Raw genomic sequence first — 20,652 nt, 5'->3', positions numbered from 1 at the left:
ATATGTACGTTTCCTGTTGATTACTGGTAGTTGGTGTTATTATAGATATCTATAGAGAGGCTAGTAATTCAGTTTGTTAAAGTGGATGCTCAGTTCCCAGAACTGGACTACGCACATATATATGGCCTTGAAACTGCAGTGCAGTGGATCTTTATCTCCTTGCATTGAATATGTATTTAGTTTCAGTTCCCTTGGATGTATACTATTTTACTTAGTTCCATACAGAGGCTCTCAATTGTGTATGTTTTCTACAGTCAAATTGAGTCAGCCACTTTTGGAAAACAAAAATCACCTACAGGACACAATATAGAAAAGTTAATAAATACCGACAAAACTGCAACAAATTGGTTCCCCCATTTCGTTTTATTAAATATTTAGTTATGACCACATGTTATTTTTTCCTTGCTATGGTGCTTTTGTATTTAGTTAATCATGGTTTAGGATATTAATCATCCTATTAAGAACTACAAAAACAGCAACTGTAGGCGGTCTGCTTAAAGAGGAAGTTCCTTTGTACAGTTTTTTGTTTAATTTCCTACATTGGATATTAAGTAGTTTGTGTACTTGAGAATCTGTGTCATTATTTTTGGTACCTAATAAATATGCTTTTTGTCTGTATTGTTTACATTTCACAAGTGGCTTATTTGTGTTCCCTTTAGTAGATTTAGTTCCTTTTAGTGAATGTCCATTTAATACGTTCAATACTAAACCTTACCAGTCTTTATAACACTGAACTCATTTTGTCGTTGAATAATGATTTGATGACCAATGAGCTTATTTTTGTAATCAGGCCGCCCAACTCTCTGAAGGCCAAATTGATCGAGTTGGTTGCCAATAAGGGAACATCCTATACAGTGGTACTGATTGGGCCAACTAGTCAAAGGTCTATGTAATCCTCCACTGTTGGTTTTTGGTGTTTAAAGTGTGTGTCCTGAACATAAAAAGTAAATGTCAGAATCTAACTTTAACCAGTGACTTCCTCTGAAGTTGGAGAGGTGATTGAGGGTCCTAATAGGGGTAGAGGTGGGTGATGGGGTATGCTGTGGGGACTCTGATGACTGGGAAAACTACTGAGGGAACTCTGGAAGGGAAACCTAAGGGAGAGCCAAGCAAAACAAAAAAAGAACTCAAATGTTGTGATGTAGTGATGGAAAAAATCGAATGGAGGGATTATTGATCAGTGAATGATTTTACCGTAGTGAGGGAGGGCGCCTGCAGGGCTGTAACCATAAGGAGCCCCAAAACCTGAGAGGAGAAAGAGAAAAAGCGTACCACAGTGTAATTATTGCACATACCATGCATGTTTGTATTCGCTGTACAGACATAAAAGCAGTTGTGTTTGTATTAGTATTTATTTAAATAACATGAGCACTTGAATCCATCATGTAAATGTGCCGTATATTTGCCACAAAAGCTATTTTCTTCCACAGTTCCTGGAAAGTTGATGGAATTAAAAGAAATCATAAACTGTTATCCTCTTATCTATAAAGCAAATTAGTGTATTTCCCCAAAAATCCAAATATTCCTCGAACACTAAAAACGGTGACACAATTCACCCACCTTCAACCTTTTAATATCTATGTTTAATAATTATGATTAAAATATTGAACATTTTATTTTCTGTGAAAACTTACGCGACAATAATTATATTGTAAATATAACTGATTGTCTTCTTAGTCTAGTAAACCATGTACAACTCACCTGGGGGGATGTATCCATGTGTGTGTTGTGTGCTGATGTAGGGGGCTCTGGGGAGGACGGGGACAATTGGAGGTCTGGCAGCGAGGGCCGGGAGCGTCAGCATCGAGGTGACGGGTCTCTTTGGCTACACACACACACACACACACACACACAGCAGATACACATGAGCACTGCATATTAAGTGGTTTCATTTAGCTGACCAGAGAAGCATGTGATGTACTCACAGGAGGGTTGGGTCTTTTCTTCTTGATGCTTGTAGATTTGGAGCCGGAGAACAGGCTGTTCAGGGCGGCGAGCGCTGCGCTAGCTTTGGCTACTTTCTTATTTGGACCCGTTCCCCGGAACACCTGCTTGTCCACCTCCACCTGTCGCACACAAACAACACACCGAAGAGAACGTCTTCTGATGAACGGTGTATGGTTGGTCTTTCTCAGAGAATTAGAGCTGAAACTAATAATCAATTTGTTCGTTGACGGATTATTTTGATAATTGGTTAACTGTTCAGTGATTCTTTCAAAATGTCTGGTTCCAGCTCTCTTTTATCTTTATCTTATGTGATTGTTAACCTGTTAAGCCCCGAGCCTGTTTTCCAGGTCTCAGGCTCGAAAATGATATTCCCAACAAATGACTACAGTATAACTTCACTTATAAAAGGGGTAAATTAGCTTTCCTGTACCCAGTAGGAGTCAAGCACGTGGCAGGGCCTTGCACCAGATGAGTTGGCGGTCGGCATTAGTTCTTCCTTCCCTGGGCAGTCCCGGGAAATGTGGCCTGTCTCCCACAGCTGAGGGCTTGTCCAAATGTTATGGGGAATGGAGCCTCAGCTGTGTGTTAATGAAGTGGATGGACAGGATGCTGAAACGGGGTTATTCACTCAGGTTTTGCAGCATCCTACCTCCATTCAGAGGCATGCGAGAGGTAGATCTGTCCTCTCAGGAGGAGATGGGTTTCCTCTCAGCAGAGATTCAGGCTCTGGTGCAGAAACAGGCTGTGTCTGTTGTGCACCCTCAGCACAGAGAAAAGGGTTTTTATTCCATGGCGGTTTTTATTCTCATGGCGGCTGCTCACATTGTGGTCCCGCTGGGGTTACTGCATATACACCGCCTGCAGAGGTGGTTCTCCGGCCTGCGTTTGGATCCCAAGAGGCACAAGCGGCGGCTGGTGACGGAGGGCAACCTCCGGTTTTGGGGGTCTCCCGGGCGCCTCCGGAGGGGGTCTCCACTGGGAAGGATGACCTCCTACATCAGAGTGTTCACGGGAACAGGATGGGGAGGGACCTACCTGAAGAGGGCTATAGGTGGGCGCTGGGCTCCAACAGAGTCTCGACACAGCAACCTCCTAGAGCTACGGGCGGTAGTGTTAGTCCTCCAGCATTTCATGCCCCTTATTCAAGGGAGGCATGTAATGGTCAGGAGCGACAACAGCACCACAGTGGCTTATATCAACAGGCAGGGCAGAGTCTGCTCCGCCGCCTTGTTGACCACAGCGGAGAGGCTGTGGTTATGGGCTTCAGAGGTGGTGTTATCTCTAAGAGCCCTCCATATCCCGGGACTGGAGAACAGGGGGGCCGACCTCATGTCGAGGGGCGGGGTGACTTGAAAAACTCTGTCCAAGAAACGCCTGGCAGGCTGGCTTTGTGGAGGCATTGCACACGCCTACGAGCAGGCAGGGAGAGCCTGTTACTTGGTAGGGGGCCTTGCGCTCTCCCCGTGCTCTTGAGGGACTCAGGAGAGAGGGTGCATAGTGAACCCATACAGGGCTGCGGACTTTCCCTGTCTGCCTATAGGCGGACGCAGGGGAGCCCTCAGCACTGTTTTCGAGCACACTTTTTTGCATGGCAAGCGCGTCAGGGTGCTCTATCGGCCGCAGCCTGGACTTCTCCACGGTTACATCCGAGGGAGAGGTGAGTGAGGCGCAGCGGCTGCTAAAGCCGGTCAGGGACAGTGAGGTGGAACAGTGTGTTGGACGACAGTGCGTGCATACATCAGCCTATGAGAGATATAACGCCGGGTTACGTATTGTAACCCTTGTCATATTAACACAGGCGGAGCCCTCTACCCTGAGACACTGTCTGTCCTAGAAGAGTGGTGTGGGATGATGGTCAGGAGGCGGGGCCTCCTTTATACGGAAGTGAGATGCGAGCGCATTCAGTCTACGTCTATAGAAATCTCAGTAGGTGAATGCTTGCATGATAAGGTAGCAGAGGTGGGGACTCGAGTCACATGACTTGAGTCCGACTCGAATCGCATATTTTTGGATTTGAGACTTGCTTGTTTAACATTGATAAAAGACTTGACTTGACTTTGACTTGGTTTTCATGACTTGAGACTTGACTTAAGCTTGAGACGGATGACTTGAAAGGACTTGACTTTTTAAAATTAAATATTTGCGTTTGTTTTTGTAGTGAGATATTACGTTTAGTTTTTTCGACCTGGCAACCCACTAGTAGGCAGGAGTGTCAGTTAACATGGCAGCGGCTAGCGTTACTCCAAAAATAGTCAAGTTTGGATTCAAGGATGATGTTGTCGATGACGCTAATAAGAAGAGAACAGCGGTATGCAGGGTCTGCAGCATAAGATCAGTGACAGGACCACCACAACATCCAACTTCATTCGTCACTACAAAAAACCCCACAGAGAAAGGAGCGTGCATGTGTTGTGTTAGCCAGAAAGCTAACGTTAAATTTAAGCTATGTTAGACTTGGTTTCAAATCGATTAAGCATTTGCAACTTGATTAGATGTGCAGCCCTCTTCAAAGAGAAGACAAAATGGTAAATTAACACTAGAACCTCCAAGGGATTCATTTTGACTAACCCTGATACTGACGGGCTGTCAGGATAGGGAGAGAGAGAGAGAGAGAGAGAGAGAGAGAGAGAGAGAGAGAGAGAGAGAGAGAGAGAGAGAGGGAGGGAGAGAGAGGAAAAGAGAAGCCTCGTTTATTTCCCCTGTGTTATCAGAAGTGACTGTAAACTGTTGAATAATGTGGTTCATCTACTTTTAGTACTTTGTTTAAATGTTTTAATTATGTTGTTTTTGTTTGTATGAGTGCATCATTCCTTGATTTATTGTAAAATGAATCTGAACTTTTTAATCTGTTATGATGATAAACTGAAGCAATCTCTAAATGAACCCAATTAAGTGAGTTTTAAATCATCCTACTTAGTTTATAAGGAAATGATGAAGAGGAACAAATTAAATGATTTGAAAGTGGTATCTATGTGGGTGCTGAGCTGTTGGCGGTTCTAGTGTTAACATCAATTTAAATTAAATATGTGTAATGGCGAATGCCATCTATGATTTTCTTACCTGGAATTCTGCCTTTTTGAACAGACTTTTTGAGTCCTCGCTATCGTCTGCAGTTCTAGGGTTAATATTGATCTAATATGATGGTCATTGGTCTAAATTACATTTCAAATGATTAGCTGTGTATGTAATGAAGATCATAGTGTGGGTTGAATCCATGTTCATAACCACTGTCTTTTAACTGATTTAAATGCGGAAACTGGGCTTGTTCATCAGACTTTTGTATGACTTGACTTGCTTGACTTGAGCAATGACTTGACTTGCTTGACTCTCACCACAGTGACTTGGGACTTGCTTGATACTTGTAGGTCAAGACTTGAGACTTGCTCATGACTTGCACATGTAGGACTTACTCCCACCTCTGTAAGGTAGTACCCATAGAGTGCAGTAGGGGGCTCCGCCTGTGTTAATATGACAAGGGTTACAATACGTAACCCATCGTTATTTGCTAGAAAACTTGAATAATTACAGTTTCAAAGCAATATAGAATATAAATTATAGACATAACATGCTTAAACGCAATCGTGACATCTGTACTCCCCGGTGACTAGGATATACATACACAGAATCTTCTCACTTATCACACAAACTCACTTATTTTCACTTTCTCGCCCCTACTCAGAAAGTAGTTCACAATACAATGTCATATTCTGAACCACTTTACAACTGACGTTTCGGTAACTCTGAAAAAATAATTAAAATTGAAAATGATATATTTGAAACGTTCTAGCTTTACAAACATGGTTTAGTGCATTAACATGTAAAGCAATGAGTATTTGTTGATGACTCATCCGTTACATTACTGTGGGTGTCACTGGTCATGCTCACCTCACAGTTCTTCTTTTGGTTCTTTTAAACAAAATGGAAACTATTTGTAAGCACATTATTTATCAAGTTGGCATATATTCATCATACGAAATAATAACAATTCCTTAAAGGAAACAAGATCCTGGTGCGGAATAAATCAAGACATGTAGAATAACTTTAGTCTTGTAGAAACAGCACTGATTCAGATTGATTTCACAGGATAACATTGTTTTTATGTTAAGCTGTTCTTTCCTGCCGTGTGAAGTGTTGATGCAGGAAGCGCCAAACATCAAACACGCTTCCTCCCTCATTGGTTCCTAATAAGACCATGTGAAAGGGAGACAGGAAATCAATTAGGGTGTGTGTGTGTGTGTGTGTGTGTGTGTGTGTACCTCTATGATGAAGCGTTTGTCGTAGCTGCTGCCACTCTCTGATATCAGCTCGTATTTTAACCCTCGCCGTTTCTCGTTCAGCTCCATCACGGGGTTCTTCCCCCCCGCCGTCAGGATGGGACCTGGAGCTCTGGCCTGCAGGCGGGCGGAGGCAGCAAAGAGGGTCAGCACAAACATATGTTAGATATTCCTAAATGTTTTTAACTACAGTTCAAATCTGTCTATCTGACAGAGAATAACTGACAAAACAATACAAATAATATCAACAATTATTTAGATATATTGTGCGCAAGTATTTGTATAAGTATACATTTTGGGACTTTTGCAGTGTGTTTTCAGTTTCAGTGATCCCTTGTGGACAAAGTACATGAATACAAGTAGCAGAGATACTAAATGACCTCAAACACATCTTTCACATTTCAGTTTTTCTTATGTTGAACATATGCAACCTTTGGGTGCTTATCTCTCTGTTAGAGAGTACTTGTGTCTCTTTTTTTCCTGCCTGTTGGCATAAGTTGATACAGGATGTTTTGCTTGCTCTAGGGACACCTTGCAGTCCATCTTGTCGGGTACGTTTCTCCCCTTTTTGGCTTTTATTGTCTTCGAAATGAGTCATAGCTTGTTATGTCTTGTCATGCAAAATGTTGATTATTCTCTTCTTATATGTAGAACTACATAAATGCGTGGGAATGGGTGAGAAAGCTTCAGAATGTGCTGGGCTTGAGCTGTATCACTTTGTTGCTGCAGCAAATGTCTTGTCGATTCTCCGGTCGTAACTTCGAGTACATCTTATCAGTGTCTGACATCGGTTCGAGCTCCTGTCCCCTGACCTCTTACGGTACGCTCATGGTTCCTATGAGTATTTACAGACATGTTATGTTAAAATACTATATGTAGGCTGTGATATCTCTGCAGCTCCAAAGAACCTCATTAAAAATGGTATCTCAAACAATATTTAGGAGTCAACAAATGTTATGCTTTCTTCGAAAATTGCACTAGTCCATATCGCAGTTCTGGTACAACTTTTAATTAATTGTGCAGTGCTTTTTCACATGCCATACAAATGTTATTTTGACACATTCTAAAAATGCCTGTGTATTTGAAAGTTTCAGCACACCCAGATCCCTCATTAGCCTTGACGTTGGAAATATTGGGTTTGCCTTGACAGCTGACATGTACCATTATTGCTCTACCTCTATAAGAACAACAGATGGAAGAAGAAACTAAAACACATGCTGAAAGAGAGGCAGGTGACTGCAGATGTTGTTTCAAACTTAAGAGTTAAGAATGTGTAACAAACATCAGTGATGACATTTAATCTAAGTTGCAAATTGGACTAATGAAATAACCAAGTAGCAGTATATACAATAGTCAGTAAAGGCAACATATCTGGATGAAGTATTGTGCAGCTGCAGTCACGACCTACAACAAATATTGTATAGACTTAAAGAAGATTCCTTGTTAGGTACTGTTATGGCAGAATCCTTATTACAGCGTATTTCTGGCTTATTCATTACGATCACATGGTAAGCGATATCATGTGTGTTACTGAGTTAGGTCACACAGTGAGAGAGACAATGGTCGTTTTGAATTATCAATAGATGTATTCATTTTAAGTGAGCTGACACCGAGGCTAGAGGAAGTTCAGAGAAGGCCTCAGGTTATAAAAACAGTTCACCTTTGTTAGTTTATTACTCCTAAAGATGTCATGAGATAGATGCACTTTCGACATCTGCAACATATGATGTCATTCATGTGAAGTCGTGCGTTAGTTAATGTAAAGGAAATGAGGGTACGTCATTGTAGAAGTCCTAGATATGTCTGTACAATTCTACTGGGTGGGAGCATTGCTGTAGGACTGCTTGAGAGCAGAGGTAATATTTTATAATTGATCTACTATATCTGTGTTTGTGTTTTATTTGATTCCTCTCCGTTTCATTCTTTCCTGTTATGAGTGCTAAATCGCCACAACAGTACAGATCCTCCCAAAAAGAAAATCAAACTATTATTTTTCAATGAGATTATTGCAGTATCTAGTATTGGGAAAAAGAATCCTAATGCAATATTAGTCTAAATAATAGCACTACGTTTTTCTTTTCAAAATCTTGCAGCCCTATATCACATCACTACTTGGTGAAACTGTCTGTCTGTGAAGCGCCCTAATACCCATGTGTACTTGTTAATAATCCTACTGTGTGTGTGTGTGTGTGTGTGTGTGTGTGTGTGTGTGTGTGTGTGTGTGTGTGCTCCCCACCTCCTGTGTGTCTGTGGAGGAGGTGATGGAGGTGGAGCTGGAGGTGGTGGACATCCTGTCGATCTTGCCTTCGCCATCTGACTTCTCGTCGGCGCTCAGCGAGTCCACGTCTCCGTCGCCGCCGAGCACAAAGCCCAGAGCCTGCAGCGCCTGAGGAGGAAACACGGCGCTAATTATTCATCCCCTCCAGTAAATAGTCTGTCTCTACTGCATTAGACAGTCATCTAATTATAGGATAACGGGTTCCCTAATGTCCCAACACACACACATCCAGTGTCTATGATTGAACAGCCCTTGAGCAAGGCGCTGAACACTGACACTGTGGCAGTGAGGCTGCAGAATGGCCATCTTCATCATCATTAACACAAAGCCTACACGCCATACCTTAGGGGCTCTAGAACATTTAGCTACATTACAGCTCCCATCATGTTAGCCGACCCGGAAGTTAGCATCGCAAGGGTTCCCTCGACCAAATCCAATATATATATATATATATATATATATATATATATATTGCAGAAAATAAGCTCTGTGGCCAACACACATCAATGACACCAGGATAATCTCCACATATCTCCACATTTTGAAGCATAAATGCAATTGCCAGAAGTAAAAAGCTAAAGCTAGGCTATAAAGAACTACATCACGGTGGCATGGCCGCGCATCACTGCACATCACTGCCGCCAAGTTAAAGGCGGACTGATGTCAGCATGACGACCTTTTGTAGTTACTTTCAGTCACTTGTTAGTGACTGAAAGCCGTTTTTATGATATATAAAACCTTCAGACATTCAAGAGTGTGGTATTAACTGACATATTTTATATTGAGCAGAAAACGTGAGCATTTCTTCAGCTTGTGTTGTCAAAAGAGCTTGTTTCAGGCTTCTATCCATCAACACGTTAACAAAACTGTAGACTTCTAGACGAGAGAACCCGAAGTGGGAAAATGCAAAGTTATTTCCTGGTTTTGGGACTCGTTTCTGCACACCACTCTATAGAGACCTAACAATGCTGCTGGGTGAGAGTTTAAGGATCTTCAAATTGTATCTATTGTCAACTATGTAGCTGTTGAAATATTTTACTCAAAACCACAAAGGTTAACACCATGGTGGAGCTAAATGAACAGCTGGAATCATCCTCTGGGGATCATGACTGTACACAAATATTTGTTTAACCCAATGTGTTGGACTACATTTAAAAGTCTGAATGCTATGAACTATGACACTTGAGCTCATGGACATTGCACCAAAGAAATGGAGGAGCTACACATCATTCCAATACGTTTTGAATGGTAGGGAAACGGCTCCAGAAAGATCTTGGAGAACAAACAACACTTAAAGTATTACATTTAGCTCTCTGCTTGTGAGTTTGATTGATGTCATTTCACGGTATTAGTAAAGTATATTTCATTCCTGCACATTCTAAAGCATGTGTTGAACGTGCAGAATACCTTGAGGGCCACTTGGAGCTTGGCCGTCCTCTTGGAGTTGCCGGAGGCCTGGTAGGTGGTCCCCTGGATGTCCACAGACATGGTGAAGACCGGGGCGTGCACTGGGCCGGACTGAGAGAGCAGGCGGTACTGCAGGCCCGGGTGGATCTGGTTGAGACGCATGAGAGCGTTCATGGGGTGGTTAGGATCCGTCATCTTCCAGTCCAGGACTAAAGGAAGAGAGATGCACGGGTTATCTTCCAAACATTTTGGTTAATTTGACCCTAAAATGTCATTAGAACACACAACAGCAGAAATATGAAGAACATTTGGAAACCTTAATCTGGATATCGAACACAAATTAAGGACATTACCAAGTTGACCCAAAGTTCCTCCCGTAATACAAGTTCAGATGTGTACTGTTAAATGATTGGTAGTAAAAAAGCCAAGGAAACGGAGGAATCTGCAGAAGCTATAGTACATACACGTAAAGTTGTTTTTAGGCATCAAACGTATGATTCTTTTAAATCAACTCAACAACTGCATGCAAGAATTTAAAGGATAATGATAATCAATCATGTTTCAATTTCGACCCGAACGGTCTCCTCAGAACGATATTCTAGCAGGTTTTACTGCTGATAGAGACGCACGAAACAATATTTACTGACCATTTCTTTTTTTCAAAGAGGGATACTGATGCGTTTAGAATTTTAAGCTGCCATTTTATCAGGATGTATTTTTCTACAGTTCAAGGCGACCATTGATTTCCATTCACTTCTGTTCTGTATAAAACTCAATGCACAAACTTGAAATGTTCTTGAGGTTTGCAGTTCTTTCAAACTGAATTGTTAAAAGCAGGTTGAATAAATCTGATTCATGAGAAACCAATAAACATCAGTTTCTCCAGGATACCAATATACAAGCATTTTTACAGAAAATAATATATTTTAACCCAATGATATTTAGGTGTACAATGGGCAGATTTCTTTATTTTTGTCAAGCAGAAAAATAAGATGAATCCTCAAGTCTCAAGATCACAGTTTTGTTCCTAAAATTGCCAGTAATGCCTGTCAAGGTAAAAAGAGACATGCAGGATAACATTGAAAAAAGAACATATTCTGCTCATTTCCAGATTCATATTTGTATTGTGTTCCTCAACTGTGAAATGTTTACATGCTTTAATGTTCAGAAAGGTCTTTATTTTTCCTCATACTGCAGCACCTATTTTCACCCTCTGTCTGAAACCAGAGCCCAGTCCAGGGCACTTTTGGATTTGAACCTTTGCAGACCCATGCACAAAACATATAAACACACTAAAGAAAAAAACCCAATAAGCATAAAATGTGCCTCTTTAATATTGAATTGTTTCACTATAGATTTGTGATGTTTAGTTACAGTTTCTTGTTCATGTACAATACAAATTGGTAAATATTAATGTGAGTTTTTTCACTTATACAATCTGTCCCTAATATTGATAAGGTTACAATTTGATAATGACACAAATGAATGCAGACTTAATGGTCACTAACTGTAAACAAGTTTCCTGATTCTGCAGATAGATTTAAACGCTGCAGAAAAAGTATTCTAAAATTCTAAAGTAAGTAATACAAGTTTTAAAAAGATATAATCTTGTTTCTTCCAAACAGTTTATCACCATTGCTAAATAACAAGCTACTATTAGATTGCAGTAACCTTTAGTATGGTTATTTGAATCCTATGATGCAAAAGCAGGTTTTAATGAAGTGTTCTGAAAAACCTCCAACACTGAATTTAAGAGCAAAGACAATATCGGCACTAAAATACAGGCTGAGCTCTTGTGCACGACCTCCATCAATGATCAATGAAATATGAGTTAAATGTAATAAAACAGAGTGCCCTCACGGTTAATATGCAGCTGATGAGAGGATACTTCACACACCTCCACACACACCTCCTCTCTGCCGTGACACTTCGGTGACATCTTGTTAGAACAAAAGGTCTGGCAGTCGCCATAACAAATGTTTTTATTCCCTTGAGCTGTATGGAAACATTGGCAGGTGTGCGTTCAAGATTTGCTTTACACTCCTCTGTAAACACGTGAGAAGAGCCAACAGAAGGATGGTATTACAAGGAAAGCTAACCCTGCTACCCTGACATATCTGTGTTGTCTCCAGACAAATATCACTGGCATACTGCACCCGGTAAACTTTATTTTTGCTTTCAGAGCGATGCTGAGGGGTCAGATGTTCCAGACGTTCCTGCTGTCGTTAATGCACATCAGACATTCCTTTCAAAGCTTCAAAGCTTATTTTTGATATTTTTCCCTACAGGTCTTAGACTATCCTTTGTGATTATTTTTACAGATGCATGACACTTTGATGTTGCAGCTGCAGCAGCTAATGCCATTTAATCGCACACAACACCTTCATATTTACAAATCGTAACAGATATACAGGCAGCCCTGAGCAAAAAGCTGTCCTTATTATAATGTGACTCCAAAAAGAGATAAACAAAAAGAAAAGGCTTAATAAAAAAGGGCTTTCCCAATCAGTCTAATAATGTCTTTTTGTTTGTTTTGTACAACACTGAAGACATATTTTTGCATTTTGGCCAGAGCCCAGTCTGCTCTGATTGGTCAGCTGGCCGACTCTGTTGTGATTGGTAAACAGCTTAGAAATGTACCGCCCCTTAGACTATCACAAGTATCACAAAAATGTAGTGAGAAGCCAGCCAATTGAAGCGCAACTGTGATAACATAATGATGTCACTACGGAAGTAGTGACCTCCCCAATCTGATCAATGATGACATGTACAGTATAGCCGCATGTCATAATTTCAGCGCCGTTTGTCTTGGTGGTGCCCAGCAAACAATGTCAGATTATAATATTGATATATGCTGTCTCACTGAAACTTGGTTGAGACATGAAGAATATGTCAGCATGAATGAGGCCACTCCACCCAGCCATATCATTACTCATATTGCCCGAGGCATGGGCCGAGGAGGTGGAGTTGCAGCAATCTTTGACTCAAGTTTACTTATCAATACTAAACCAAAATTAAATTATACCTCCTTTGAAAGCCTCGTTTTTAGTCTTACGCATCCGACCTGGAAAACGTTGCCGCCAATCTTATTTGTTACAGTGTACCGTGCAACAGGTCCTTATTCAGAATTCTTATCAGAATTCTCTGAGTTTTTATCAACTTTGGTTCTTAAAACAGATAAAGTAATTATCGTAGGTGACTTTAATATTCATGTTGACGATGATAAAAATAGCCTTACTGTTGCATTTAACTCTATATTAGATTCTGTTGGTTTCTGTCAGAGTGTAAATAAACCAACCCACTGCTATAATCACACTCTCGACCTTGTTCTGACTTATGGTATTGAAATTGAGCAACTATTAGTCGAACCGCATAATCCTGCTTTATCCGACCATTTCTTAGTAACTTTTGAAGTACTGTTACTAGACTACAAAGCATTAGTCAAAAGCTCCTGCAGCAGAAACCTATCTGTTAGTGCTATAGCCACATTTAAGGAAGAGATTCCACCAATACTTAACTCGATAGCATGTCTGCATGTAGGGGAGGAAACTTATACAAAATGTACACCACCCCAAATTGATCATGTTGTTGATAGTGCTATAGATGCGCTGCGAATACAATTAGACTCTGTTGCTCCTTTGAAAAAGAAGAAAATAAAACAACATAGATTAGCTCCATGGCATAATGCCGAAACCCGCAAAATAAAGCAAAAGTCGAGACAACTTGAAAGGATATGGCGTTCCACTAAACTTGAAGAATCTCGTTTAATTTGGCATATTACTCTCAATGAATATAAGAAAGCACTGTGAAAAGCAAGAGCAGCCTACTACTCTTCATTAATAGATGAGAATAAGAATAATGCAAGATTTATTTTCAGCACTGTAGCCAGGCTGACAGAGAGCCACAGCTCCATTGAGCCTTCTATTCCCTTAGCACTCAGTAGTAATGATTTGATGTGCTTTTTTAACGATAAAATTGTTCCTCTAAGAAACAAAATTAATGACCTCTTGCCTTTGACCAGTATAGTGTTATCAACAGCTCCCGGAAAAGTACGTTCTAATATTACACTAGATAGTAAACTAGAATGCTTTTCAGCCATTAACCTTGAACAATTACATTCAATGATTCTCTCTTCTAAACCATCAACGTCCCAATTCCAACTATGCTGTTGAAGGAAGTTTTTCCATTAATTAGCACTTCTTTATTAAATATTATGAATATGTCTTTATTATCAGGCTATGTTCCACAATCATTCAAAGTAGCAGTGATAAAACCGCTTCTTAAAAAGCACCACCTCGATCCAGAGGTTTTAGCCAACTATAGACCTATTTCTAATCTTCCGTTCCTCTCAAAAATTCTTGAGAAAGCGGTCGCAAAACAGTTGTGTGATTACTTAAAAAACAATGATTTATTTGAAGATTTTCAGTCTGGCTTTAGAACACATCATAGCACAGAGACAGCTCTGGTCAAAGTCACAAATGACATTCTAATAGCCTCAGACAAGGGACTTGTCTCTAGTCTTGTTTTGCTCGATCTCAGTGCTGCATTTGATACTATCGACCATGCTATCCTATTGCAAAGACTAGAGCACTTAGTTGGCATACAGGGAACTGCTTTACGCTGGTTTAGGTCCTATCTATCTGAACGCTCTCAGTTTGTATGTGTCAACGATGAATCTTCCATGCAAACCAAAGTTAGCCATGGAGTGCCACAGGGCTCAGTGCTAGGACCTATTTTGTTTACATTATATATGCTTCCGTTAAGCAATATAATAAGGAATCATTCTGTAAACTTTCATTGTTATGCGGATGATACTCAACTATATTTATCAATCAAGCCTGATGAAATGAATCATCTAAATACAATTCAAGACTGCCTCAAGGACTTAAAAACGTGGATGACCTTACATTTTTTGATGTTAAACACGACCAAAACTGAAGTAATTGTGCTTGGCCTGAATAATCTACGAAACAAATTATCTAAAGATATACTAACTATGGATGGCATTAATTTGGCCTCCAGTGAGACTGTAAGGAATCTTGGTGTTATATTTGATCAGGATTTATCCTTTAACACCCACATAAAATCAATTTCAAGGACCGCCTACTTCCATCTATGTAACATTGCAAAAATCAGGCATATCTTGCCTCAAAACGATGCAGAGAAACTAGTCCATGCATTTGTTACTTCAAGGCTGGATTATTGTAACTCCTTATTATCAGGGAGTACCAAGAAGTCAGTCAAGTCGCTTCAGCTGATTCAAAATGCTGCAGCTCGTGTACTAACCAGAGTTAGGAAAAGGAAACACATTATTCCTGTTCTGGCTGCCTTACACTGGCTCCCTATAGAACACAGGATAGAATTTAAAATTCTTCTTCTCGCCTACAAAGCCCTTAATGGGCAGGCGCCATCTTACCTTAAAGAACTCATTATACCCTACTGTCCTACTAGGGCATTGTGTTCCAAGAATGCAGAGTTGTTGGTTGTTCCTAGAGTCTCTAAAAGTACAATGGGAGCCAGAGCCTTTTCTTATCAAGCTCCATATTTGTGGAATCAGCTTCCAGTTTGTGTTCGAGCGGCAGACACCCTATCCGTTTTTAAGAGTGCGCTTAAGACCTTCCTTTTTGATAAAGCTTATAGTTAGGGCTGATTAGATTCAGCCCCTAGTTTTGCTGATATAGGCTTAGTTTGTCGGGGACATCTTACTTCTTCCTTCTCTCTGTCTATACCTGTGTACTCTCATGTTCCGATTAACCCAGCTTCCCCAAATGTCTTTCTTTTTGGTGTCTATATACGCCGGGATCCGGAGTCATGGATGATCCTGCGGTCCTGTGTCGCGAGCCCTGGATCTTGAGTTGTGGCTGTGGTCCTGGATCATAAGTCCTGGATGGATATCCTCGTGGATTCATCTTCCTATTATACACACATGCATTTCCAAACATTTGGACTACCTATGTTGCAAATGTATTATCTTTTCAATTCACACACGGCATCTATTGCACGTCTGTCCGTCCTGGGAGAGGGATCCCTCCTCTGTTGCTCTCCCTGAGGTTTCTCCCATTTTTCCCTTTAAACTGGGTTTTCTTTGGAAGTTTTTCCTTGTACGATGTGAGGGTCTAAGGACAGAGGGTGTCATATTGTCATACTGATATTCTGTACAAACTGTGAAGACCACTGAGACAAATGTAACATTTGTGATATTGGGCTATATAAATAAACATTGATTGATTGATTGATTGATTGAAGTTAACAAAGGAGTTTAATGGAGGCTTTTCAGGAAGGGGGGGGTGGGGGGGGAGTGTGTGCCTTTGCAGTCCATTTACATGCACAAACACCTATAGAACACACATTACAGGAAACAGCATAACAGGGCATCCTTAACCTAAAACACCAGTCTTTATTTATTTACATCTAAAAAGTGTGATTATTTGAGTATATCTTTTTAAAGATACCATTGTGATCATTTCCATGTGGCCGACCACAGATGTACCCTTCTGTAAAACTAGTGTCACACAGAATACTTACAGCAGCTTCTACACACACTTGTCTTTTGTCATGCAGTCAGTGAGAAATTAGTTGGAGGGTCTGACAGCCACTAAAGACTCAAGTGTGTTTCGGTATGAATATGGATGGGGACGCTGTGTGAGGAGACGGATGTGCTGATGGACAGGTGCTGTGAGGAAGAGAGGGGGAGGTGTTAACGCTCCGTGTGTTTGGCGTGGTGGGAGGAGGTGAGATAATTGCGTGGCAGCAGTCTGCAGTTTTAATCCCTCGGTATCTGTGCCTCCCGTCACTCGCTTTGAACTGAAAACGGAGGAGAGTTCCAGGGGGACGATCCTCCCACAGAGGGAGATTTAATTACACCGACACACAGGAGGGAGGAGGGGAGGAAGAGGAGCACGTAGCCTTTTACTTATTTTTTAAGGCGCGTTTTTAAATCTGCATTTTCTGTCTTGGTGCATCTTGTTTGGAACAAGTGAGCTCCAGAAATGGAGAGCCTAAGCTGACCTCTTTAAAGCTTGAAGCCTATAGTTAGGGCTGGCTGAGGCTTGCTTTGAACCGACTCCATTCATTTATCGAGTGAACTTTCACCTTTCTTCCTGCCTTTCTCTCATGTCCTCTATATCTTAATGCACTCATTTCCCAAACATGCATATTTATAACGCAGCATCCAGGGCGTTATCTCCAGAGTTTTGTGTCTCTCACCTGGCAGGTTGCCAGTATAACATTTTAAGACTGGAACTTGAGTTCTGAAGCCAGGCGCAAATACAAAGGGAACCAAGTAATGACGGCAACAAGTTCACCAGCTGATCCACTGATCAGGATCAGGTTGGAAGCTATACAGAACTAGAAAATGCATTTCCTGCTGAAAATGCATTCGAATGCTGTAAACTGTACATTTGTTGCTGAATTGAGCTGAAAATGCAGAAATTAGTCGAATGGTCTCTGTAGCTGCTTTTAGCTACAAAATAATAATAACAATAATGTATAAAATATGTGGAACATGTTGAAGTCAGACAGAAAATAATAAGCTGAGAAAGCCTGTGTGTTTGTGTTTTGAGGTGACAACGTTATCAAACACCTGTGTGTGTAAACCCAGAGATTAAAGCTTACCATGGTGACGACGTTATCAAACACCTATGTGCAGAGATCAAAGATTACCATGGAGATGTGCAGTGAAAGGAGAGCCTTTCAATTGATCTGAATGAGAGATAAACCTCTTACATTTTTAACTATAGTTTAAAAACGGTAGCTGATATCGGTAAAATATAAGATGTGCAGCATCTCAGGACCCTGACGAGCGTCTGAGTCTGCTGTTTGTGTACTTTTGGGTCAATAATGTGGCATTTTTGGCAGATTTACTAAAGGTGTGTAGCTGCTGCTCTGACGAAAGATCAGGCTGAATTTACAATGGGACTTAATAGAGACATGTTGAACGTTTTTGTCACTTCATGCCCTCAGGAGGCATTTTGTTTAATTTTCTTGCTTAATTTTATTTCATTTTTCAACGTAAAAGAGGTTTTCCTACAATTCAAGCATAGAATTATGTCCAAGGAGTATAGGGTTTGGGAATTATGGCAGGTTTAAAAATTATTTCAAGCTCTCCTCCACTCTGTTTTGAGATCAAAGAACTCTAGACTTAACGAGCCTCTTTACCAAGCTCCAAACTAAGTTAAATATCTCAAAAAGTGTAAAAGATATGAAGAATCTGAAGAACAAGTTCTATAGCTGAAGGTCTTGTGATCATTTTAAAGTTGGAGTGAAGTCTCTAGCTGAAAGTATGTGGAGGGAGTAGTATTTGGTGCAAGGTGTAGGTAAAAGAGGATTTGAAGGTTCCTCCCATTGAGTTACATTTTAAAAAGCTGAATATTTCAAAAAGTACAACATATTTCGAAAAAGTTGAAGGTTTCCCATCATGTGCTGAAAAGGCTGAATATTTTGATATTCGAATGGTTTCTGTAGCTGAAAGTAGGCTGAAGTTATAATAAGTTGAAGAATAAAGATTTGAAGAACTATAGTGGAATGCTGTAAACAGCATTTGCACTAATTAAAATCAAGGTGATTTTAAAATGAATGCAGTACCGAAAGTATTTTTATTAAAGTGGCCCAATTATACTTTTTGGGGTTCTCCCTTTCCTGCAGTATGTTATATAGGTTTGTGTGCATGTAAATGGTCTTCAAAGTTCAAAATCCCAAAGTTTCCTTCAGGGGGAGTTTCTCTCCCATATTCACATTGAATCTGCTATTATTGGCTAGCACTCTTATTGGCGGGACATCTCTAAGAGGTTGACCAATCTCAACAGCTAACCTTTTATACTCTTTTATTTCATACACTGAACAAAAATATAAATGCAACACTTTTGTTTTTGCTCCCATTTTTCATGAGATGAACTCAAAGATCTAAAACATTTTTATTGTGGCCAGCCTAAGGCACACCTGTGCAATAATCATGCTGTCTAATCAGCCTCTTGATATGCCACACCTGTGAGGTGGCATGGATTATCTCGGCAAAGGAGGAGTGCTCACTATCACAGATTCTCTCAGATTTGTGAACAATATTTGAGAGAAATGGTTATTTTGTGTATATAGAAAATGTTTTAGATCTTTGAGTTCATCTCATGAAAAATGGGAGCAAAAACAAAAGTGTTGCATTTATATTTTTGTTCAAGTGGATGTTTTTGTTTTGTATACATTTAATTAATGGTGCTGTAAGTTTGTTGCAATTGTTATGTTAATACTTGGTTAGATAAAGACAAGTTGTGAATTTTGGATATGATTACATTAATCTTTTTTCAATAAATATAGACTTTTAGACTTTACAACACTCTGGAGCACACACACTCCTATACAGCCAGCACTGGAATACAATTGTATACATAGTTTAATACTAATACTATTATTAGCATTCTAATCATTTTCTTCAACTGTGCAGAGAAATCTCCTATAAGCAAAATGAAGAAAAGCCGAGCAGCATTTGAATGTCAAAGTTATGAATAACATCAAATTATTACAAATATATTGGCTTCTGCTACTAATATACTAGACAGGCATACAATTTGAGCAGAACAGTCGACGTATCGTTGCTGCTTTACTTCACATGATGCATGACCGTAGGTATACATAATTGGACTTTTGCTGCAGTGGTAGTGGAATCTATAATGATCATAGGAATAAAGCTACTGTAGCTGTTCTGTGACATCTCGTTACTACTCCTATTTACTTTAGCATAGCAGAAAGCCATGACAGATGTGTTCCCAAATCATTACTGGAGCTCAAAATAGTGGGGAATCAAACACACACTCAGCTATCACAACCAGCTCAACACTGCATGCAATCGTTGTTCAGATCATTATAAAATAATGTGTGACAGACAGGATCAATGTCAGCCACACTTGTATATACAGTATAGCAGCAATATAGACATGTGTGTGAATAGCCAAAAATAGTGGGATCCATGGGAATGCAAAACATTTCGGGTTCCCTGTGAACGATGGAGTGTGCGAGTGGTGGATCGGACGAAGACGGTGTGCCGGCGTTGTTTGACAGCGGTACGGTATGCTAATGGCCACATGCCAAACATGCTAAATCATCTCAGAAGGCATCACCCAGATTTGCCAATCACCGGAGCCCGGCAAAAGACAAATGAAGCTGAGCGCAAGTTCAGACAGGAAGACCTAACACTCCGTATTGCTCGTCATGGCAATACTCGCTCCCTCCACTGGATGACAGGGAGCGCCACTCCTTAGCCAACATATCACTTCCCTCCATTCACAAGCCTAATTATCGCACCTGTTAAACCCTCTATATATGCTCTCCCCTTTGCTATCAGCTGTCTTTCAGGTGTCAACGCGCAACCCTCCTCCACCCCTTCGCCTCCTGCTTCCAACTCAGGGCCAAGCTCAACCTTCTCCCTTCCAACCGGACCTAACCACTTATCACCACCACCAGGTCTAGACCCAGGGGGGTTCATCGGAAACGGTTCTTTCCCTTCCCGAATGATGTCCTACAAAACCTGGGCCTAGTCGCCAAAACACATTTCATTCACTTGTTATAAACTGTCATCATTATGTTTCATTTATATAATGTGACCGATAATAAACATGTATTTCATACATCACGTCTCTCCTGATTGAACAGCAGTTCAACAGCTGATCCCCGCTGTTTTTAAGAAGCCAATAAACATGAAAGCCGTGAGACCAAAATAAATAACGGAAGCTTTTGGCATATGTTTTTCAACGGCTATGC

General features: G+C 40.5%; 1 protein-coding gene across 4 annotated transcripts in view; it reads right to left on the bottom strand.

Moving 5' to 3' along the window:
• strbp (spermatid perinuclear RNA binding protein) overlaps positions 1-20,652 on the bottom strand; it is a 110,882-nt gene that overhangs the window by 5,020 nt on the left and 85,210 nt on the right. For 3 of the 4 annotated variants that reach the window (XM_034091726.2, XM_034091728.2, XM_071204333.1), the window contains 6 exons: positions 9,907-10,115; positions 8,458-8,607; positions 6,204-6,338; positions 1,926-2,066; positions 1,702-1,825; positions 1,195-1,245 (listed from right to left, as the gene is read on the bottom strand). In XM_034091726.2, the coding sequence (XP_033947617.1) occupies positions 1,195-1,245; positions 1,702-1,825; positions 1,926-2,066; positions 6,204-6,338; positions 8,458-8,607; positions 9,907-10,115 (810 nt within the window). Of the gene's footprint in view, positions 1-366; positions 1,095-1,194; positions 1,246-1,701; positions 1,826-1,925; positions 2,067-6,203; positions 6,339-8,457; positions 8,608-9,906; positions 10,116-20,652 lie in introns of those variants that run through there. The other variant, XM_034091727.2, reaches the window with a different exon arrangement.

This window comes from Pseudochaenichthys georgianus, chromosome 9 (genome assembly GCF_902827115.2).
Source record: "Pseudochaenichthys georgianus chromosome 9, fPseGeo1.2, whole genome shotgun sequence".
In the NCBI taxonomy this organism is placed as follows: Eukaryota; Metazoa; Chordata; class Actinopteri; order Perciformes; family Channichthyidae; genus Pseudochaenichthys; species Pseudochaenichthys georgianus.
This window is presented reverse-complemented; position numbering and strand designations above follow the sequence as displayed.